General features: G+C 55.6%; 1 protein-coding gene across 2 annotated transcripts in view; it reads right to left on the reverse strand.

Annotated features, from left to right (window-relative positions):
- The window catches only part of SORCS2 (sortilin related VPS10 domain containing receptor 2), a 486615-nt gene extending 462945 nt beyond the window's left edge, over window positions 1–23670 (reverse strand). For both annotated transcript variants that reach the window (XM_081580604.1, XM_081580512.1), the window contains exon 1: window positions 23197–23670. In XM_081580604.1, coding sequence (XP_081436730.1) covers window positions 23197–23670 — 474 coding nt within the window. The remainder of the gene's footprint in view (window positions 1–23196) is intronic.
- Window positions 23671–23910: the final 240 nt, after the last annotated feature.

The raw sequence follows: 23910 nt of genomic DNA on the forward strand, positions 1-23910 counted from the left end.
TCTGTGTACTTCCCCCTGTTAAAATACAAGCTCCACGAAGGCAGGGATTTGTCTGACTTGGTCATGACTGAACCTCTAATCACCTAGCACAGGGCTGGACACTCCCAGGATGCTCGGTGCAAATGGCTTAATGTAATTTAATTCCCTGCCTCTCAGTAAAGTGCCTCCTCTTCCAGGAAGCCTGCCCTGATCCCACTTCAGCAGTCCTGGTCAGTGTTTACCTGTCCATCTGCTCACTGGACTCAGGGCTGCTGGAGGGCCGGGACTACTGTGTTTTCTTTCTTTGCCTCACACCTGCCCACATGGGCCTGGCACATGGCAGGTGCAGGCAAGCTTTGCCAAACCACCAGTCCCCCTGATACAAGTCCACCTTGACGGTTCACACCCATCAGGGAATCAGTGACGCTTACTCGTCTTTGATTCAATTCACCCACTTGCACATCTCAATTGGAAGGATGCTTGAAAGTAAACCCCAGCCACACAGGAAGTCATGACCAATTCTCTGATTCCGCAGGTCACACTGCCTGAGAGAGGGTTCGCCACAGAGGAGTACAGCAGACATCCCGGGAGAGAGCTCGTGGAAATGCAGACGCTGGGCCCTCCTGGCCCACACCCACTCAGGACACCTAAGTGATGTGCCTTTATCACAAGCTCCCCCCAGGAGAGTCTGATGCATACCAGTTTGGAAAGAAGTCTTCAAGGACGTCAGTTCAGCAATCCAGGGAAAAGTAGAAAAGAAAGAAGTTGATACTATTTGCCCATCAGAACCTGGGGACATCTGGTCAACCCTTGGGGTGGGCAGTTGGCATGCTAGCAAGAAGGTGAAAGTCAATGTGATTAGATGTTTAATTGGGCGCCTCCATGAGTTGGCGCCTTTGCCCACGTAAGTAATTATGATTTATTAAACAGCATCCTGCTTATTAAAGCCTTCTTTCCTCTCTCTGACAAATCAGTGGAGCATTGCTTTGTTTGGGAAAATCATTCCTTTTTTAAGAAGCTGTGTGGGTGCCGCTTAATTAATCATTTACTTCCTATAGCAACATAGAAACAAACTAAATGTGCAGACTGCTGAAATCATTTTCTTGAAAGTTTCACACACGCTCACCCCCTGAATTCCTTCCCACTGCACAGGACCCAGCAAGCACCTGGAGAGGGACTGAAAACAGCTGCCTCTGAGCACCAGCCCAGGGAGACCACCGCAAGTGCTGGACCCAGCGTATGGCAGGGGTCTCCAGCCTCTGGGTTCTAATGCCTGGTGATCAGAGGTGGAGCTGACACAATAATAATAGAAATAAAGTGCATGATAAATGGGAATGTGCTCAAATCATCCTGAAACCACTCCTCAACCCCTGGTCCGTGGAAAAACTGTCTACCACGAAATCAGTTCCAGGTGCCAAAAACGTTGGGGACTGCTGGCATAGGGCACCTCCCCTCTGAGTCAGGCAGCAGCCCCGCCCTTGTGTGAATCGATCCCACCCTCACCGAAATGAACACTGAGTAGATATTTTCAGAAAATCGGTTTGAAGGGGGCACCAACATCTTGGCCTGCCTGGGACCCACCCATGGCCCCTCTCGGGTTTGAACCAGTGAACCAGTGAACCAGTGAAGTTGCTCAGTCATGTCCAACTCTTTGCGATCCCATGGACTGTAGCCTACCAGGCTCCTCTATCCATGGGATTTTCCAGGCAAGAGTACTGGAGTGGGTTGCCATTTCCTTCTCCAGGGGATCTTCCCAACCCAGGGATGGAATCCAGGTCTCCCACATTGCGGGCAGTTGCTTTACCGTCTGAGCTACCAGGGAAGCCCAGGAATTAGGAAAACCGGCGCTTGCCTCTCCTTCTGCCTCTCCCCCACCCACGTATCTCTATACTCCAATTATTCCCTGAGGTCCTACTATGCACCAAGCTTTAACTTAGGGTGCAGAGGGGTACCAGAGGCCCCTGTTCCAACACTGCACCCTCCATCGGTGGGAGGTCCCACCAACACCGATACGTACGACAGAGCAGGAGCGTGGCCCAGGCCCCTGTCATCCCCAAGCCTCCGTCTCTGCTACAGGAGCTGGGAAAACAGCATGGAGCTGGCCTCCTCACTCCAGGGCAGCTTCCCCACATCAGGCCTACAGCCAAGCCAGGGGCTTGATGACAAAGCCAGGCTCACAATCTGCAGCCTCAGCCCAGCCCCGGGGACACTAAGCCCGCTGGGCTGGGTGGCCGGCACTGGCTACTGTTTAAATGCTTTGAATGCTTTTCATGGAGCTAGTACTCAAGTCCATTCCACAAATCGGCTTCTTCCACCGAGTGAGCCAAACACTCCTTGATTTTCACACGGACAGGGAGGCATGATTCTGAGGCTTCGTGGTGGCCCCTGAGGGGCTGGGTGAGGGTCCCATCTGCCCTGCAGGGTCTCCTGCATTTCCTCCAAATTCCAAACTCAGGACAGCCACAGATTAGAATCATCCAGGTGCCAGGCCTCCTCCCAGACCCACTAAACTAGGCTCCCTGGGGCAGCTGCCCGGGCTGCAGATACCATAAAGGCAAGTTAGGGACCCCCAGATCTGCAGGGCTTCAGCACCCAGCTGTCCCCTGTGGCATCTCAACCTCAACGTGGCCCCAAAGGCGAAAACCATCTGTGCAGTCAGGAAATGATAAATTCTGATGGAGACAGAGAAACAGACAGACAGGCAGACAAAAAGATAAACCAAATACAAATTGCCTGGTGTAATTAAAGAAACAGGTGGAGACTAGAAAGACGAGTTTAAGGAGACTGACGGGAAGTCTTTGCTGTAAAGATCCTCAAAGTGAGATGGAACCAACACACATTCCAGGCAGAGGGAATCACAGGGACTCCGGCAACAAGGTAGGGAGGGCCTGACACCTCCAGAAGCTGGAAGAACACAGCTCTGCAGAGGACAGAGGGCAGGACAAGTGGAGGCCAGGCTGGGAAGCCCCACGACGGGCCTCTGCGTGTGAACACGCCTGGATGGATACGTATTAGAAACGAGCCACAACAGTCCCACCAGGATTCATTGACACAATATTAAAGGGTTGCCTTCTCAACCTTTACCATCAATTCCCATCAGCTTCAGTGAAAACACACACAGAATATGGAATCCACCATGAGTTAAACACAGAAAAGGTATCAAATCATTTTTAAATTCCCCCGTCTGCTATTTCCACCCCATATGCTGAGCAGAAATAGAGAAAAGGAATATGCACTGTGTTTAACAAGGCATAGCGTTTTAAATGTCTTTAATCTCTTGAGAGAGGAATTATTTCAGGGCTGAAGCCGATATCTATAATGAATATCTACAAAAAGTTGAACCCAAGAAAAAACTTTTGGGGGCTAAAAATCTTCATGTGATTCTAGGTAATTAACAGTTTGGTCTCCACCATGGCAAAAATAGGCTTTCACCTGAAACTAATTTCCTTTTTGGCTACCAAGGCCATTCTTTGAGTGACGGAGGAGAAAAAAGCTATTAGAATCCATTTACGCAGAGCAAATAGGAGGTGACACCCGGCCGAATGGGAGGTGAGCCGGCCAAGTGCAATTAGGAACACAGAATCTCCTTGTTTGGGTTTCTCTCACTGTTTAACCCAATCTTCTACCTCAGCCACGTCCGACGGCTCACAAACCTCCAAAGGTGAACTCCTGCATCTGCAGGGCTCTGCCCAAGGGCTCTGGCACCTGTAAGGCCACAGGGTCCCTGTCTCGGACCCTAAGTGGGGACCCCAGTGTCCCAGGGAGATGACCAAGGGTGGAACATTCTGGTCTCCAGTGTGGGCGATGGTGGGGGCAAAGCAGAGGAGGGCAGCAGTCAGGAGCCAGGCTGGAAGGTTCCAGATCAGATAGAGGGGGTCAGAGGCACAGAGACCAAGACAGAAGTGGAGGAGGGTCCAGAGAACAGGCAGCAGCAGCCGCAGTGTAAAAGCCAGGGCAAGGCTGGTGAAAGGGGGGGGGGGGGGCAAGGCTGATGCCAGTCCCAAAAAATGCGCACGTCCTAATGCCCAGAGCCACTGCCTGTGTGACCTTGTGGGGGACCCTGCAGCTGTGATGAGGGATCTTGAGACGGGAACATGGTGCTGAATCATCCAGGTGGGCCCAGCATACTCACACGGGCCCTCGAAAAAGGGAGCCAGAGAGAGATTTGACACAGGGCAAGGGAACGTCAGCATGGAGGCAGAGCTTGGGGTCCGGGGGCCCGGAGCTGAGGACTGTGGGGCGGAGTCAGCGAGGAGACCAAGAAGTGATGACAGCCCAGCAATCGCAGTCATGCAAGGAAGGGCCACAAGCCAAGGAATGCGGGCGTCTCCAGAAGCTGAAAGAGGTAGGAAACAGATTCTCCCAGCAGGGGGAGGGTGGGGGAAGCCCCAGGAGGAACCAGCTCTGCCCACACCTGGACTCCAGCCTGGAGAAAACGACTCTGAACTTCTGACCTCCAGAACCGTAAGAAAATACACCCGTGCTGTTCTCGGCCGCTGAGATTGTGTCGTTTGTTACAGCAGCCAAGAAGGAACCAAAGCAGGGAGACACGGCCTTGGGAGAACGGCTGCAGACCCCAGCCCTCTGCCCACCACGGCTGGCCCCGGGTGGACCAGTCCAGGGCTGGGCCTCCACTGGGGACCAGCACTCACCAGTCACAGAGACAAGGCCACCTGGTCTCACCTTCGGCTAATGCATGCCATCACGTGGATGCAAAACTGGGGTCCTTCAGCAGTGCTGAGCATCACCCTACTTTCCTTTTTAAAATATATATATATATACACTTATGTATTTGATTGTGCTAGGCCTTAGTTTCAGCACCTGGGATCTAGCTCCCTGACCAGGGATCGAACTCGGAGCCCCCTGCATTGGGAGCGCAGAGTCTTAGCCACTGGGTCACCTGGGAAGTCCCCACCCTGCTTTCCGTGAAGTTCCTGAGCTGAACAAATTCAAAGCCCGGAAACCCAACCAGCAAAGACAGGCCCCCTTCAGGTCCGTCCGGACGACACACCCTGCTTGCCCTCGCATCGCCTTCTTAGGCAACCTCGACTCAGTGCTGACCTCAGCTGCTCTCAGCGAGACCAGACTCCCTGGAATGTGCTGTCTCAGGAAGGGGGTGAGCCTCTCGTCCCTGGAAAGATCCCCAGCTGGGACTCCGTGACCTCCGAGCACCCTGGAGATGCTGAGACCTCTGAGTCCACCCTGGACTCCTCCTGGGCAGCCAGCCTGCACACAGTAGGTGCCCACATGGCACCTGCTGAATGAATCTGCCGCCCCAGAGCCTTCCCACCCAACAGCTGTCCTTTTGGCAGAAGAAGCCATGAGCACAGGCTGGCTTCCTTCTCGAAGACAAGACCCATCTGTGATTCACCTTCTCCTACGACTCCTGTCAGACACCTCGGGCTAGAGACTGGAGGCAAAGACACCAAAACAAAGACTCGTAGCCAACTTCCTGGCAGCAGGAACCTCAGCACTGCCCACAGCTCGCTCCCCACGGGGAACTCCGCAGCTCAGGGGAGAGATGTGAAATAAAAGCCAGGAAGGTTGCTGCAGCCGCCCTCAAGCCCTGGAGACTCAGCCAGGGTGGGCTCAGGCATCCGAGAGCCTTTCCTGGGTCCCCCCCACCCCCAGGCCCTCTGGGTCACCATCTGGAAAGGGCCCAGGCCTGGGATCCTACAGACCTTGTCTAGCCCTGTTCTACCGCCCGCAGCTCTGGACTCTGTTCAAACCACTGGACTTCCCAGCGCCTCAGTTTTCTCATCTGGAACGTGAGGCCAGGGGGCTCCAAGATGGCTGACAACACCCATCTTCCCTGGTTTAACTTGGGCGCTCTGGGCTTCTTTGGGTTGAGATTTTGGCCACATGAGGGCAGAATGAGGGGGAGCATGGAGCCCTTCGGCTCCAGGCTAGGGTGACCACACTGTCCCAGCCCTGACTGTCTTCCACCCATGACACCACCCGAGAGGGCCGCCTCCAGCCCTACCCGGGACGGTCCACGTCCAGGGCGCAAAGCCTCGGGTGTCCCAGGAAACACTCATCGCTACTGGGGTGACATCGGCTACCCCCCACACTTCACCCCAGCCAGTGGCCCCATGCGCATGTGTGCTGACCAACAGACAGTCCAGGCCACCTCAAAGGAGCCGCCTCACCAGCGAGAGGCAGGGAGGCCACACAAACAGGGCCCTCCGCTACTCTGAGCTTTGTGCACGTGGACGTGACTCCCAGCAGATCCGGGGAGCCCTGCCGACAGGCTGGGGGGCCTCACCACTCAGCACACTGTCAAAAGCAGAAGTGAGGGGCAGTGCTGGCCTTGACCATGTTGAAATCACGCAGCCCATAACTGACCCCTCTGGAAGTGCAGGGCCCCGGGCGAGGGGGTGGGGTGTCATGGACGACCACGGGAGTTCTCCCAGAGTGGCAGGATGACCAGTCAGTGAAACGCCTGGCAGAGGCTCCGGGCTGCTTGCGGCTGGACTCCGTCACTCACCACAGCGCCCTCTGCAGGGTCCCACCCAGAACTACGCGTTCAGTCTCCTCTGCAGGGTGAGGGTGAAGGGGGGAGGTGTCCAGGGTCAGCGCCCAGGCCTGGCAATCAGCACTTCACCTGGCAATCAGCATTTCAGTCCTGAATATTCACTGGAAGGACTGATGTGAAGCTGAAACTCCAATACTTTGGCCACCTGATGCGAAGAGCTGACTCATTGGAAAAGACCCTGATGCTGGGAAAGATTGAAGGCAGGAAGAGAAGGGGACGACAGAGGATGAGAGGTTTGGATGGCATCACCGACTCGATGGACATGAGTTTGAGTAAGCTCCGGGAATTGGTGATGGACAGGGAGGCCTGGTGAGCTGCAGTCCATGGCGTCGAAAAGAGTCGGACACAAGTGAGCGACTGAACTGAACTGAACTAGCCAAGATGATGGGTTCAGGGTGACATGTTCCCCATGCTGGCCAGCAGGTCTCCATCTGGACTTCTGTTGGGAAGCACTGACGGGGGACAGCTTTCTTCAGCCTCGGGTCCTGGATGGGCTGTTGGAGAAGGGGGCCAACACACAGGGACTCAGAACCCAGAGACAGAAGCCGAGGGACAGAGGCTGAGAGACCTCACCAGGAGCCCCTGGAGCCCCTGGAGCCAGCCACGCCTGAAGCCAGCACCCTCGACTTTTTGGACCTGTGAGCTGACGAGTCCACTTTTTCACTTAGGCAAGTTGGAGTCAGGTTTCTGTGACTTGTGACCAAGAATCTTGCTTAACACACCTGCTTCTGCGCACAGAGTTACAGGAGCCATGGGAACAGCAGGAAGTGAGAACACACACACCCCCGCTCCAGTAACTGTCGACCCAACCAGGAAGATCTCACCATTCGGCCCAGACACACCAGGTGGGGACACAGGGTGTGACCAACACTGTCCATTCGAGGCTGGGAGGAGAGGCAGACCCCAGAGGGCCGAGGGACGGGAGCCGGCCCTCACCCTGGGCCCCCTGCACTCTTCCCCGTCTCCTTTCCTGCAGGAATTCCTCCCCCTACACGGGGCTGGGGGGGAACGGGAAGTCCGCCAGGGCACCCATGGGGATGCAGGGCACAGAAGAGATTTACACGCACACCCTGCTGGGCACATTCTTGACAGAATTAGGAAGAAATGGACACCAATTAGCAACTTTATAGACTGGCACTACTATGGAAAACGGCCATTGCATTTTATTCCGGGTGGAACAAGAATGAAAGGGATTAAGGCTTAGTGGACAGATTCTTAGCTACTCGCCCAGCGTCACACCCACTTCCCTCTTGATGGTCTGGGGACCTGCGTGCACTCAGTGGAATTTCAGGCAGACGATCCACAGCCTTCAAAAGGCCCCATGACAAACGTTAGGGCAGTGACTGTCCAGTGTCACTGCCTGGCTCCTCCCAGGACTCTCCCTCCTGGGTTCTCCCTTCCCCCACCCCACTGTCAATTCCCAAACCCACCAAACTACAGCCCTGCTGTTGCCACCACCTGGATGCCCTCCATTCCCCTCCACCCTGCCACCACCTCAGGGAAGCCCTCCCAGGTTTCTCCAGACAGGGAGGCACAGGGGGAAGCCATGTTCCCTTCAGAAGGGTTAAGACCCAAAGTCAGAATCCACTGACTTGGGAAAGCAATGCAGACCCATGAGATGTCTTGTACGGTGAGTCTGTGGCCCTGACTCAGCTCTGCTATAAACATCAGGGCCTTCTGAGGAGTGGCAGGAGCTTTGGGAAGAGCCCGGTGGGCATCAAGGTGCTGGCAGCTGGCTGCCCACCACCCCCTCCACCTTCCCCGAAACGCCTCACATTGCAGGTCCACAAATGGGGGTGGGTCCTCAGACCCCCTTTCTGGGATAAGAGGGGAGCCAGGTGGCAGATGGGGCCACCCTCCAGGCTCCGCCCCTTCCAAGCCAGGGCAGGGGGAGCCAGGCGGCTCTGGAGCCCCTTCCCACGCTGAGGACACCCAGACCCAGGCTTGGCCACCTGCTCAACTAAGGGACTAGAGATGTCATAACCCCCGCCCTCCCTGGGACCCCAGGGACCCTGAGGTGGGCAGAGAGGTAAGCCCAGCCCTGGGGCCTGGCAGAGCCCCAACCAAGGCAGAGAGGGGGGCAGACTCCAGTCTCTCATCCTTCACTACTGGGGGCCCGGGCACTGCACGTGGTGCCTCAGGACAGGCGGTGCTGGGATGCCGTCACGAGACAGGCGCCTGGGCCACGGCCCCACCTCCTGTCCCATCCCACCCAGACCCCCCCACCCTCGGCGATAATTCCCCATCACTCCAGTGGGCAGTGCCACTTGGAAACGCTCCCGAAAGCAGGACTCTCAGGGGCCCTGGGGAACAGAGGGCGGTCCGCTTCCTGCCCCCACGTGCGGCATGGACAGTCCCCCCACCCCCACACTTCTCCCAGGTCAGAGGTCAAGGTGGCCAGCAGCAAAGTGAGCCAGACCTCCACATCCCAGAAGGGTGAGGTGAGGGTGCTGGCCAGGCAGCATGAGGCGAGGTCACCCCAGCGTCCAGGGCCCCTCTGGCTGGCTCCTCCATGTCAGGAGGGCACTGGTGACCACAGGCGCAGCTCCCCTCCCTGGGGCCAGCAGTGTGAGGGGGGATGTGGGATGCTGGGAAAGCAAGTCCCAAAGCACCCCTCCCACTAGACTCCCCTCCCCAGAAGGCCACGGATTTCAGGTTTCCCCGTGGCTGCCGGGCCTCTGGTAAGATAACAAGAAAGTCTGATCGGACCTTAGGAGGTGAGCATTTCAGGCAATACTTCAAATCAGGAAATTTACCAGAAACCAGATGTCAAGGAGAAATACTCCCTTTAAAAGTGGGCTCTCAGAGCAGACATTGCTGGACTTTGCTTTGTTTCAGCAAGCTACCCAGGAAATGGGATGAAAACGGAACCACGTCAAACTCCCTGGGACGCCACCCCCAGCTCATTAGCACAGCCCTGGCCAGATGCTGGAGTGAGCTGCAAGCACCCCTCAACCCCCCGGGGTGCTGGTGTAAGAGGAGGGTGCGAGCACATAGCCACAGCCTCCAGAGGCAACACCTTCTCAACCTTTTAAAAGATGACCTGCTGATGCAACTTGCAAAAAAGACATTGGCAAATTTTTGTGGGCTCCCTCCCCAGGGCTGACATCAGAACCTGGTTATCCTTCTGAAGCTTCAGTTCAGTTCAGTCGCTCAGTTGTGTCTGACTCTTTGCAACCCCATGAACCGTAGCATACCAGGCTTCCCTGTCCATCACCAACTCCTGGAGTTTACTCAAACTCATGTCCATTGAGTCGGTGATGCCATCCAACCATCTCATCCTCTGTCATCCCCTTCTCCTCCTGCCTTCAATCTTTCCCAGCATCAGGGTCTTTTCAAATGAGTCAGTTCTTCGCATCAGGTGGACAAAGTATTGGAGTTTCAGCTTCAGCATCAGTCCTTCCAATGAATATTCAGTACTGATTTCCTTTAGGATGGACTGGTTGGATCTCCTTGCACTCCAAGGGACTCTCGAGTCTTCTCCAACACCACAGTTCAAAAGCATCAATTCTTCGGTGCTTTCTTTATGGTCCAACTCTCACATCCATACACGACCACCGGAAAAACCATAGCCTTGACTAGACCGGACCTTTGTTGGTAAAATAATGTCTCTGCTTGTGAGCTTAGCCCGGAGGAAACGTATAGTGCAGGATGGACGAATGAACAAGTGACCCCGCGAAGACACTTAGAAAGACACCCATCAGGGTCGACCTTCCAAGTCCCGCACGCCGCCCCTCCAGGAAGGCGCCTCTGTGTTTAAACCCAGTCCCCGAAGTTGCTTATTTTTGTTGAAAAGCTGAGCCAACCGTCTCCTGGGTGCTGGGTTCTGTTTTAGGTGAATGTACAAGGCTGGGCCCAGAGAAGCGATTTAAAAGCCTCAGCTGAACTGGGAGACTGCCACTCTTTCCTTGCTGAGTGCCCCGGCTCTCAGCTGACCCACCTCAGCCAGAGGGCAGAGGCCCATGACCTGGCTGCACAGCCACCGCTGCCAATCGAAGGTTCTGGAGCCTCTCCTTCTGCCTCCTCCAGTCTCTCCATCTCCCCCCCAAAGAGCTCATGCCCGCCGGGAAGGCTCAGGACCCTCTGTGAACACAGGCAGAGATCAACCAATGCCTTGCAGAGCCTCAGAGGTCTCGTGAGGGGCAGGCAGCTGGACAGGGAGGCCAGCTCCGCCACCCACCGGCCGTGCGGTCATGCCCAGACACTCAGCAGAGGAGGAGGTGGGCCGGGCCTCCTAGCTGGCCGCTCCTCAGGACCAGTGAGCTCCTCCCAGCCTCCTCAAGGAGCCTAACGTTTACTGAGCATCTGCGAAGCACCAGGAGCTGGAGGACAGCAGAGAACAGACAGACCGAAGCCCTGCCCTCCTGGAGTCCACACCCTTAGGGGGCCAGTGAGGACCAAGGAGAGGCTGGGGCCTGGGGGACACAGGACGCTAGGACCAGGCGCTGCGGTCAGTGGTCGGGGGAGGATAATTTCCACAGGGTCTATCTGTCCTCTTTCCCACCAGCCACGCCCTACCTGGCATGAACTTCACTTCTACTCACCTGTGATTCCCCCACCGCCCATTCCAGGATCACAGGATCTAGGGACCCATGAACTTGGATGGAGAAGTAATGACCTCTTAATATTATTTGCAATATTTATTTTATTTTACTGGCTGCACCAGGTCTTAGCTGCGGCATGTGGGACCTAGTTCCCCGACCAGGAATTGAACCCACGCCCCCTGCCCTGGTCGTGAGGAGTCTTAGCCACTGGACCCGCCAGGGAAGTCCAGACAACGACCTCTTTATTTTCATCCACTCCAGCTGCAGTTGGGCACTTCTCTCAGCATGAAGCAGGCAGCAAGTCACAATGGTGTCATCGGCACCTGGGACTTTGTCACCAGCTGAAACCACAGGTGCTTCCCAGGGCGTGTTGACAGGTGCTGCTGGTTGCGAAATATCATTAACGCTCATCACAACTTCAAAGTTGTAGGAGTTATCACTGCTGCTGCTGCTGCTGCTAAGTCGCCTCAGTCGTGTCCGACTCTGTGCGACCCCATGGACGGCAGCTCACTAGGCTCCGCCGTCCCTAGGATTCTCCAGGAAAGAATACTGGAGTGGGTTGCCATTTCCTTCTCCAGTGCATGAAAGGGAAAAGTGAAAGTGAAGTTGCTCAGTCATGTCCGACTCGTAGCGACCCCATGGACTGTAGCCTACCAGGCTCCTCCGTCCATGGGATTTTCCAGGCAAGAGTACTGGAGTGGGGTGCCATTGCCTTCTCCAGGAGTTATCACACTTGCTGCTAACTCTTGTCGATATGTAACTAAAGGAAGTTAGTTTTAATATTTTGGTGACTTTATTACCATATTTCCTTTCAGCCCTCTCTATTTTCACCTTGCGCTGGTCATAAAACCCACATTCTGAGAAAGTTCCGTGGGGGGGGGTCTATGACACATAATGAGGTGAGGACCCCTGTGCCAGGATGAAGGGGTGGTCCTCGGAGCTGGGAAGCCCCTCTGTGGGCATCCTTGGGCAGCCCAGCAGCTACCTCATCTCGGATGAAGAACGGCTGCAGGAATGAAGTAAAAACCCTAAAGCCCCTCTACGGTCAAGTGATAAATCAGAACATCAATTTGGATGGGGTTAAGTAGTCCCGATGGGAATAAATTGAGAAAAACATAAGATTTTTTACTGAGTGCTTTATTTTTACGGAGTGAAAATTGAATTATTTAGTCAATGGGGTAGTCAATAGGGGAAAGGGCCTAAGGGGGAAAGGGAGGAAATGAAGTGAACTTGAAATACAAAAGGTTAACCTTAGGGAGGCAGCAGCTCCAGGCCACGCCCCTCTGGACCACCCACCTCCCACCCCCCACCCCTGGCCAGTCAGCCTACTTCTGACTTTCCCAGGAGACAGATCTGGATTTCCTGGGATCCGGGTAACAGCCCCCTCCCCTTGGGTCTTAAATGGCAGAATGGGGGTTATCGGAGGAAACCAGAAACGGCACCGCCGCATCGTCTCCCCACCGTGTGATTTCCAGGTGTGGGATGGCCCTGAGCACCGTGAATATTCTCCTCCTTAGGGACTGCAGCCTTGCAACTAGCTGACAAGTGGGCAAAGCTCAAGGCAGACACAGGAGTGAAGTCTGCTGTGTCAGGCCACAGGATCAACCCAAAAACTAACACAGAATTACCATATGACCCAGCAATCCTACTCCTAGGTACATACCCAGAAGAAGTGAAAACGGGAGTTTCAATAGCCGTTTATACCCCCTACCCCGTGTCCATAGCAGCATTGTTCGCAATAGCTCAGAGGTGGAAGCAGCCAAGTGTCCATGGAAGGATGAACAGGTAAACGAGTGTGGTCCATCCACACACTGGAATACGATTCAGCCTTGAAAAGGAAGGAAACTCTAATGTATGCTACAGCATGGGTGAACCTTCAGGACACTACACCAAGTGAAATAGGCCAGATACAAAAAGGTAAATAATGCATGACCCCACTTACACAAGGTCCTTAGAATAAATAGTCAGATTCTCTGACAGAAGTAGAATGCTGGTTTCCAGAGAAAGGGGGAGGTGGGAGGCGATGGGGGGTTAGTGTTTCTCGGGGACAGAGTTTCAGTTTGGGAAGATGAGAAAGTTCTGGAGATGACGGTGGTGATGGCTGCACAACCATGTGAAAGTACTTCATGCCACTGAATGTACACTTCAAAACGGTTCAGAGGGCAAATTCTAAGTTATCTGTATTTTACCACCACTGCCAACAAAGGTCCATCTAGTCAAAACTAAGGTTTTTCCAGTAGTTATGTATGGATGTGAGAGTTGGACTATAAAGAAAGCTGAGCGCCAAAGAACTGATGCCTTTGAACTGTGGTGTTGGAGAAGACTCTTGAGAGTCCCTTGGATGCAAGGAGATGCAACCAGTCCATCCTAAAGTAAGTCAGTCCTGAATATTCATTGGAAGGACTGATGCTGACGCTGAAGCTCCAATACTTTGGCCACCTGATGCGAAGAACTGACTCATTTGAAAAGACCCTGCTGCTGGGAAAGATTGAGGGCAAGAGGAGAAAGGGATGACAGAGGATAAGATGGTTGGATGGCATCACCGACTCAATAGACATGAGTTTGAGTAAACTCCAGGAGTTGGTGATGGACAGGGAGGCCTGGCGTGCTGCAGTCCATGGGGTCACAAAGAGTCGGACACGACTGAGCGACGGAACTGAACTGAATCACCACTGAGAAACAATAAAAAAGAAAAAAGCGTAAAAATATTTCTTGCCCTAAAAAGGAGCGCTCAGGCTCAAGAGTGAAGAGTGAAATCACATCTCGGGCCTGTATTAGCTGTGTGACTTTGGGCAAGTCCCCTGGATGCTGTGAACCTTGCTTTTCTTGTCTGTAAAATGAGTGCAATAGTTGTATCTGCTTCTTAGGACTATTTGCAGAAGTAAATGAGATGATGCTTGTGATGTGCTTGGCATAGCCACGGGCACATAAAAGGGGGCTGTGATTATTAACTTCATGATTACTAATCAGAAGCAATATGTAAATGATGAGAAACTGTTATTCTAAGATAGAATTACCTCCAAAGCAGAAGTATGGAGGCCATCCTAAATGCCACCTCTCCCGCTAAGGCCCAGGAGATGGTATCTCTGATGCCTCAGAAATACGCATGGCACAGACACTCATAAAGAACCCTTTCTGAATTAAAAGTCACTTGAATAGAAGCAGCCACATTTGGCCTGGCTCTTTTCTTCCTTTAATATGAACTTAAATTTATCTCCAAGCATCAGGACATGGCATCGTGCAAGAGATGTGCCCTGTTGGAGTCAAGGCGAGCTCAGCATTGAAGGGAACCATCGGCTTTTGCAAGAAAATCATGAAGGAAGAAGAGTGCTGTTATTTTAAGATCTTCGAGCTGGCATGAGAAGAAACTAATTAAATGATCGTAATTTTCTGGGCGAATGCAGTAACTGACTGCTGCAGAGATGTAAAATTAAGAAGCAACTTTTCCACCTCAAAAGAACAGCAGAGTTTTCATTCTTTTTTTTTTTTTCCGGTTCTCCAGTGAGAGCTCCCATTGCAGGATTCCCATTAAATGTTTAAGACAACAAACAGAGCTTAATCGGGATACAGATGATACAGCGCTGTGTGTCCTGGAATCCTGGGGCTGCAGCAGGAAGGGTCTCCCCACCGTCCTCCGAGGGCTGTGCATCTGTTGTCGCCAGCTCCCGGCGGGGCTGGGAACAGGTTGAACAGGTCTGTGCTTTACAACCCACGGAGCCCGGGTCAGGGGTGGTCGCACCGTGGGAGCCCGCATGACGTGGCGCGGGGCGTTCGCCATGCCCGCCATCCACTTGGCACTCCTGGAAGAGCCACGGTGCGTGTCTTCACGGCGCATCTGTGCCCCGCATCCACACTCACAGCAAGGACGAGGCTTTCCGAGGATTCCCACGGCAAGAGCAGGCTGGGGATAGACCCCCACGCAGGCTTCACCTTCCAGACCCCAGTGATGGAGACCTCACCATGACCATGACGAGAGCCAGGGCTCCCCCTGCTCCCTGAGCTTCCAAACCTGGGCACAGGCTGGCCAGGAACAGGGATGCAGAAGTGGCTGGCTTCGAGGGTCACCAGCATTGCCCCGCGCTCCATAAAGCACCCGTGCCAACTAGGGAATTAGGAGGGTGAGGGTGAAACGGGCCACTGGGAAGCATCTGTAAATAACTCACTCTTTGGATGCTAAAAAAAGGAAAAATGAGGAAGCCGCCCCCCCAAACAGAAGGCAGTTTACAAGCTCCCCCTCCGGGTCCTCCTGAACTGGGGGATCATGTGGGGGTGTCTGGTGTGTTGCTAGCGCGTGGTCTCACGGCTCCAGCTCCGCACTCCCCGGGGTCATCCTCTGGGGGCTGAGCCTGCCTCTGACCAATTATGCTAAAACCAAATGTTAAAACAACAGGAACTCTAAACGAGGCCTACCAAGAGCTGGACTGTCTTCTAATCTGAAGGGGCGTGCAGAAGAATGAAACTAATTTATGATCTCCTTAAAACACTCTCAGGAACCCTCATGCAACTACAAATTAAATAGCCACTTCATTAAAGTAAAAGTAGATTTGTGCAATGTGTCCGGGAACCTTATTAACAGGGCTCTTTTTATGCCTTTGAGCCAAGCTTCCTGACTGACAGAACTGTTCTTTCTCTGCAGGGTGCCCCGGGATTTTCCAGGACTCAGTACCTCAGCATCAGCCTGCACCCCCTCACCCTCCCAACCTCCTCCTCAGCCCCAACGGTGACTCTACCCACCCTTCAGAGCTGCTCCAGCACCACCTCCTCCAGGAAGTCCTCAGTGACCTCCCCAGCACAGATCCTTGCTGCTGCTAAGTCACTTCAGTCGTGTCCAACTCTGTGCGACCCCATAAACGGCAGCCTACCAGGCTCCCCCATCCCTGAGATTCTCCAGGCAATAACACTAGAGTGGGTTGCCATTTCCTTCACAAATCCTTAGGGCACCAGAATTCTGTAATAAATTTCTGTCCAGTCCCAATGTCCCTCCAGGACAGGAGCCGTGATTGATTTTGCTCATCACTGCACCCCCGCACCTAACAGATCCTCTTTTCCTTAACTTTTCATTTTATGTTGGGATCTAGCCGATTCACATGCTGTGACAGCTGGCAAGGGCACAGCAGAATGGCAGCCTCATATACACATGTATCCGTTCTCCCCTAAACTGCCCTCCCGTCCAGGCTGCCACGTAACATTGAGCAGAGTTCCCTGTGCTGTCCAGCAGGTCCTTGTTGGTTACCCACCTTTAATACAGCCAGGCAGACATGTCGATCCCCAGCTCCCTAGCTATCTCCTCCCTCCACCCTCCCCATCCCATCCACCCCTGCTCCCAGCAACCATAAGTTCATTCTGTGAGTCCTAACAGACCCTCTTAGAAAGCAGCTGCTTTGAAGGCTAACATGAGGTCTCTTTTCACCTGGGACTCTCAAGCTTCGAGGGAGTTCTCCAGGCCCAGAAGAATGCCAAAGACCCCAGGTGGTCCTGCGTCCAAGACAGGCACCCCCGTACTACAACACTGCCAGCTTGCATGCCAAGACTCTCCTAGACCCAGCCCACGCAGCGTACAAGTCCACTCACCACCGCCTGCCTCACAACACAAGCTGCCCTCGCTCTCATCATTTTTGGTCCAGCCACCAGGCGCAGGCTGGCACAGCTGGCTTCCTGACAGCAAAGGTGACAGCCTCTCAGTGCTGGCGACTGCATCACTCCACCTCTGTCTGCTGTCTCTGTCTAGGTGGCTGCTGGCTGCCCCTGGTAAAGGCTGCGAGACAGAGAAGGCATCTGGGAAGATGCCCCCCGGCCAAGCACAGACCAGCCACAACTCAGCCACACCGTGAACTAAATCTTTCTCTCCAATCCATTCCCCACCCCACAATCCTGGAGGCTGGCTCTCTGGTGGCCTGGAATTCTGAAATATCTCACAGAAGGCTCTGTAGACTTAAATGGAAGACCCTGGAGCCACGAAGCCTGCACGCAAGAGCGGACCACAGCTGTCACCACGAAGCCCCCGCCGTCAGATGCCAGGCTACAAATCAGCTTTGTCACTGGATTCACTCAAGAACCCAAAAGGCTTTCCATGAAGGCCTTTATGGTCCTCTGGACATTGAAGGCTGGCCGTGAGCCATGAGGCCAGTGCCACTCTAGGAAAGACAGAGGCCTGCGGGGGGACAGGGAAGCCAGAGCCGAGGGGGGCAGCCACGCCCTGTCCATCCTCACTGGAGCCCGCCCTCAGACCCACTCTCCCCTCCCTCTGCCCCCTCCAGGGCCTGGGCCAGGTCTCAGCACTGCAGCAGCCTCCTCCCTGAGCCTCTGTACAGGGTCTCCCCAGGCCCACCCTGCACAATGCCTCCGGGGTGGTGGTTGAAACTCAGCCCAGCCCCCGCGGTCACTCCCTGAGCCCCTGCTTCAGGCCTCGCCCTGTCGGAGCACTTTACACAGACGGTTCTACTGAACCTGCACTGCAGACAGACCTACGAGCCATCACGTCCCCCTAGATCTAAGATACCGAGGTCTCGGGAGCTCAGTCAATCCACCCCAAATCTCACAGCCAGAAAGGGGCAGGGCCGGTACAAACCCAGGCAAGCGGATGCTCAAGCACCCATAACCCACACTGCCATGGTGGGCCCTTGGGCCTCATGTTTGGGACCCATTAGGAGCTGACTTCAACCAATTTTTTGTTTTCAAACTTCTTTCCTCTGATTTCTCTTCATGCACAATGCGTTCACTGTCATCACGTAGATGACACACATGTACCTTCACATTCCCACCTCCCAGATCTTGCTCAGGCAGCTCCTCCCCAGAATGTTCCTCTCCATCTCCCATGTGCTCCCCCCACTCAACCTACAAGTCCACCCTGATATCGCCTCTTCCAGGCAGTCTTCCCTGATTTCCCCACTGGGAAGATGGTGCTCAGCCCCTGTATCTTAACTGTGAATGTCCATCCCTTCTCTCCCCACAGGACTACTCTGAGCTCCCCAGTGTGGAGCTCAAGGGACAAAAAAGTAAATAAGGCCCCTTCCCAGCTATTGAGTTACATTGTGCCCCCGCCCCCACAAGTCATATGTTTAACTCCTAACCACCTGGACCTCAGGATGTGACTATGTTTGGAGATAAGGTCTTTAAAGAGGGGATTAAGGTAAAATGGGGCTTCCTTAGTTTCTCAGGTGGTAAAGAATCTACCTGCAATGCAGGAGACCCAGGTTCAATCCCTGGGTTGGGAAGATCCCCTGGAGAAGGCAATGGCAACCCACTCCAGTATTCTTGCCTGGAGAATCCCATGGACAGAGGAGCCTGGCGGGCTACAGACCATGAGGTCACAAAGAGTTGGACACGACTGAGTGACTGAGACAACTTAAAATGAGGCCACTGGAGTAGGTCCTGATTCCATATGACTGGTGTTCTTGTAGGAAGAGATTACGACGCAGACACAAAGATGGCCGGTCCTAAAGGAAATCAACACTGGAAGGACTGATACTGAGGCTCCAATACTTTGGCCACCTGATGGGAAGAGCTGACTCATGGAAAAAGACCCTGATGCTGGGAAAGACTGAAGGAAGGAGGAGAAGGCAGCAGATGAGATGGTTAGACAGCACCACCGACTCAATGAACGCAAATACGAGCAAACTCCAGGAGCTACTGAAGGACAGGAAAGCCTGGTGCGCTGCCGTCCATGGGGTCGCAAAGAGTCAGACACGACTCCACAACTGAACAACAACAGCACAAAGACGGCCATCGGCAAGCCAAAGGGAGAGGCCTTGGGAGGTACTGACCCTACTGCCCCCTTGATCTTGGATGACCAGCCTCCAAAACCCTGACAGCATGAATTCTGTTGTTTGAGCCATCCAGTCTGTGGCCCTTTGTTGTGGCTGCCCTGGGAGGCTAATGCAACTGCCCTGACGGAACTTGACCTCTAGCAAGTGTGTCAGGGGTGACCCATTTCACACCTTCAGAAGCTCCGATTTGGAGCTCTGTGTCTCTGGGTATAAACCATGCACAAATGTTAGGTTCCCGCAGATCCCCCAGTAGAGAGCGGTGATAGTCAGGGCAGAATTATCTCTGCTCCCCTAGACATCTCCAACCCAACCCTGCAAACAGGGCACAGAGCAGAAGCAGAAAAGGGAGGAGGCAGGCCGGGCCAATCTGCGGCCCAACAGAAACAAATGCAAACAAACTGGGCCTGGCTGCAGGAAGCTCACATTCCAGCCCATTAATGTATCAGAGCTACAGTTCCACTGCCCTAAAGAAAGGCATGCAGATGAGCTGTGCTTAAATATATAACCATGGGATTTCCCAGAAACGGGAAAACTGGGACAAGGCACAGCACCATACCATTGGGATAGCATGAAACCCTGAGCCTGGAGGCGGAGAGCTGTACCCTGTCATACATGTCCTGTGTGTCTGTGTGTCTGTGTGTGTGTGTGTGTGTTGCTCAGTTGTGGCCGACTCTTTGCAACCCCATGGATTGTAGTTCGCCAGGCTCTCGCCTCTGCCCACGGAACTCTCCAGCCAAGTATACTGGAGTCGGTTGCCATTCACCTTCCCCAGGGCATCTTCCCAACCCAGGGTTGGAACCAGGGTCTCCTGCATTGCAGGAGGATTCTTTACTGTCTGAGTCATCTGGGAAGCCCTCATTCTTGTCATATTTGCCTCCAAATCACCCCTCTGTCCCTGAGGGTAGCTAGGGAGACTCACAACCTGGAGCCTCTGTGCACTACCCCGTCTGGGAGCATCAAAGGTAACACTGGTTGGTTGCAATGAAACATTCATTTCACACCTAACAATTCATTTCTATGGCTAAACGGCAGACAGAAAGGCAGTGTCTGAACTTCCAAGCAAGTCCCCTTCTGCATCTCCATGGGAGCGGGAAGAAACCAAGCCTTTGGAAGGAAAAAGCACATATGTTCTCAGCACTGCAGCCACGGGGCCTGTCCTGGAGCCAGCTCACATCCTGTCATCCGCCATTCCTTTCTGCAGATGCTCTAAAATACCGTCATAAGCAGCCTACCCCTCTCACCAAATGCTTTTTCTATTAACTTTGAAAAACACCTGACACAATAAAGCAAACACTTTCTCTGCTCACGTAAAGCACCTGGGCAGAGCCTAGCTCTTGGGTCCGGATAACTGCGCAAACGAAGTGAAATAAAATTTTGAAAAGACTCTGCTCAGCAAATCAGCCTCGAGTCAGTTTCTTTCCTGTTGCCACTTTCAAAGATGGGGCTTTCAAGCGGAGGAGCGGAGGTGATCCAAGTGCAGCATCCTGGCTAAAATCCTTGGCCCTGTGGCTGCCAGAGGGACTTGGAGTGCATTTCTAAGAGTGAAGAAAATAACAGAACGCATGCGCAGAGTGCTAAGAAACTAGAGATTAGGAAAAAAAAAATGGCTTTCCTTGGCGCTTGGTTACAGCTTTCACTCCTCTCGAGTTTTCCCTAGGCAAGTGAAACTCTTAGGCATCACCTGCTGCCAAAGCCAAAGAATGATGTGCTTTTCCAGAGAGGACTCCAGTCTCCCATTCCAGAGAATGGGTGAGCTGGAGGGGGCGGGGGGGCATTGACAAGCGAAGTGGACGGTGCTTGAGCCAAACGCCTGTTCGGCATCTCCAGGCTACTCTGCCTGCCTCCTAACCCACAGACGTTAACAGCCATGAGTACTTGGGCTTCTGCCTCCTGAGTGTCTTGCTAAGTGCCAGGCCACGCCCGGCTCCCCACAGCCACCCCTGCCTGCCCCCCCTTTCCTAGCTCCAGGGGAGCAAGCCATCTCTCAAAGCTCCTCTCCAGATCTGGACTTCCTGCCCCCCACTAAAGAGAAGCCAGCACCCCCTCCCACTTCCCACTCCCAACCTCTCCCTTGCAGGCATTCACCTGCCAGCAGCCAGGAAACAGTCATAAGAGACCCACTCAACTCAGCCACTGTCCCCAAGGAGCAAAGCCATGTGGGCTCCTCTGCCAGGCCCTGCCCCCTAGTCTCTCCAAGGAAACTCTGCACTCAGTGGGGTCGGCGAGCGGGCCCTCAGTGAGTCCTGAAGGTGCTGGTCCCATCTGGGAGGCTGGTCTCCACCCCTCCGTGTCTCTCCCTAACTTCTTTCACCCGCACAGGCCACCCCCACGAAGCTAAAATGAATTAGCTGCTGGATGAACCTGGGTGGGTGGGAGGCTTGATTTGGATGTTCTGGCTCCACAGGATTGACTTAAGAGTCAAGATTTATTTGTTCCCTTGAGTTACTGGTGTCCAGGTTTTACCCTACAGTCCCAAAGGTACAGCTTCGGGTACACAGGACAAGGTTTAGGAATGAAACGGGAATGAGGGAAGGGCAGGGCCCAGCTGTACGTCTGGGGTCTGACCCCTCTCTCCAGATGCGTGAGGGTTTGGACCTCCAGGCACTTTCCTGGTGGCTCAGATGGTAAAGAGACCGTCTGCAATGCAGGAGACCCAGGGTCAATCCCTAGGCCAGGAAGATCCCCTGGAGGAGGAAATGGCAACCCAATCTAGTATTCTTGCCTAGAGAATCCCATGGACAGAGGAGCCTGGTGGGCTACAGTCCATGTGGTCGCAAAGGGTCGGATAAGACTGAGCGACTAACACTTGGACCCCCAGGGGTCTTCCAAGGAGGGGGTGCCTGCTACCCTCTGCACTGCCCCTCAGGGCCCTGATTGCCTCCTGCTGGCCAGCGGTGCCCAGGGAGTGAGCCCCAGCCCTGCCCCTCCTCCGGGGCATCCAGTCTGACTGGAGATGGCAGAAATGACCAGACAGATACCAGAGACCTGGCATTGGCAGGAGAAGCTGGCTGGGGAGGGCGGCCAGCAGGGCATTGAGCTCTGGACCAACCAGGCCCATCCAGCACTGTCCCTGCACCAACAGACTCACTCCCCACCCCACCCCCCAGCAGAATTGCCCACCCCAGGGTGCCAAGCACGCAGGGTTAGACAGAGGAGCTGAGTAACAGTACCGCCCAGCCCAGGCTACTCCTGCCTTGCCTTGAGGAGCGCCTGGACCCCCACCCCTCCACTCCTGATGGACTGATGGACACAGGGCCTGGCCCTATGCTGCCTCCCCAGAAGTTTCGGGAATAGTGGTCAAGGAGAAGGGTTGAGGGCAGCCCCTGAGCAATGAGTGGACATGGATGGAAGGAAGTGAAGGGTTCTCGTCTCCCCATAACCAGCTACTCTCACACACACAGCTGCCACCTCCCTGTAGCACTCCCTATCCCCAAACTAGAGACAGGCCATCTGGGACTGCTAGGCGGTGACCTCAGCAGCATCGTGGGCCACCTACTGGGATGGGAACAGAGCAAGGTGGGGGGGCACCCAAGGTGGGTGGGTGCTCCCCGCCCCCAGCCCCACCCAGGGAAAGAAGGCGAGGGTTAGCCCCATACCCCTGACACACCACCCAAAGGAAGAGGCGGGATCCCAGAGCGGGTAGGACCCACAGGGCTGGTGGAAGGAGGCGCCAGAGGACCCTAACAGAAGTGTCTTTGCTGGGCAAGGGTGTCCAACTTCCAGCTGGAGCCAGGCCAAAGTAGCGGCGAAGGTGGGGGAGGGCGGGGAGCGCAGAGAGCTGGCCAGAGCGCGGCGCCGAGCCCAGCTCCCCGGGTCAGCAGATCCCCGCACATCCAGGTGCGTCCGGCGGCGGGTCCTCAGGACAGGGAGAGGGGCGGCCCCAGAACCGGACGCCGGGCTGACCGGGGAGGTCCTGGAGCCCGTGGAGGTGCCACGAGCGGGTACCGGGTAGACCAGGTCCTGGAACCAAAAACATCCCAAAGCAGCAATGGGCGGACCCGGCGGATCATGGTGAAGGCGATGGAGGCGCAGCAGCGAGTTGGGAGTGATCTTAAAAGGCCTGGGGGCGCCCCAAGGTGGCCGGAGTCCCGAAGCCTCCAGAGACGCCCCCAACCTGCGATCTGGAGGCCAGTGGGGGAGCCCCCGAGACGGCTCAGCGTCCCGGAAATCAGTGGAAATGTCCCCCGAGGTGAGGCAGGTGCTCACGTATCTGGAGACCTCTTCCCGAGTAGCCCAGGGCCAGCAGGGTTGCCGCCGGGGCAACTCCCGTGCCCAGGTCTCCGAGAATACCGGAGTGACCGCGGGGCCGTCCGGAAGTGGGGGCTCCGAGGTGTCCGGGTCAGGGCCCGCGGGGGGCGCGGAGGTCACTTACACTGCTGTTCTCGCCCGTCCAGTGCACCATCGCCTGGTTGTGCGTCGCGTCCCCCTTGAGCACGAACGACGTGCTGATGAGCGAGACTTGCGCCCGCGAAGCCGCTCCGGCCATCGGCGCTGCCCGCGCCCAGCGCCCCTGGCCCGCGGCGGGGGCGCCGTCCTCGCCGGGACCCGGAGCCTGACCGGGACCCGGGGTACCGGGCTCCTCGTCGCGCGCCTGCCGATCCTCGCCACCGCCGGGCAGCGCGCGCCCCGCAGGCGGGTTCGGCGGCGCCCGGGTCAGCCGGGCGCGGGGACCCAGGCGCCCGGGCTCCGGGGAGCGCCCCGCCGCCCCGCAGGCGGCCAGCAACAGCAGCAGCAGCAGGAGCGGCCGCGAGCGCGGCGAGCGCGGCGGCGGCGGCGCCCCTGGGCTCGGGGTTCGGGCGGCGGGGCCGGGGCCCTTTGGGGCGCGCGGGGATCCCCGGAGCGCCATGGTCGCCGAGGGGCGGCGGCGGGGCCGGCGGCGGGGCGGCGCGGGCGAGAGAGACCGCGGCCGGGAGAGCGGAGGGCGCTGGGGAGCGCGAGCGAGAGCGCAGAGAAAGGAGCCGGCGAGGGGAGGGCGCCGGCGGGAGGAGGGGACTCGCGGCTCCGCCGCCGCCGCCGCGCAGCCGAGGGCGCACCGCCACCTGCCGGCCAGCCCCGCGCCCGCCCGAGCGAGCGCCAGACGCTCAGC

The sequence above is a fragment of the Giraffa tippelskirchi genome, chromosome 1 (genome assembly GCF_054371585.1).
Source record: "Giraffa tippelskirchi isolate mGirTip1 chromosome 1, T2T-mGirTip1v1.2.pri, whole genome shotgun sequence".
NCBI lineage: Eukaryota > Metazoa > Chordata > Mammalia > Artiodactyla > Giraffidae > Giraffa > Giraffa tippelskirchi.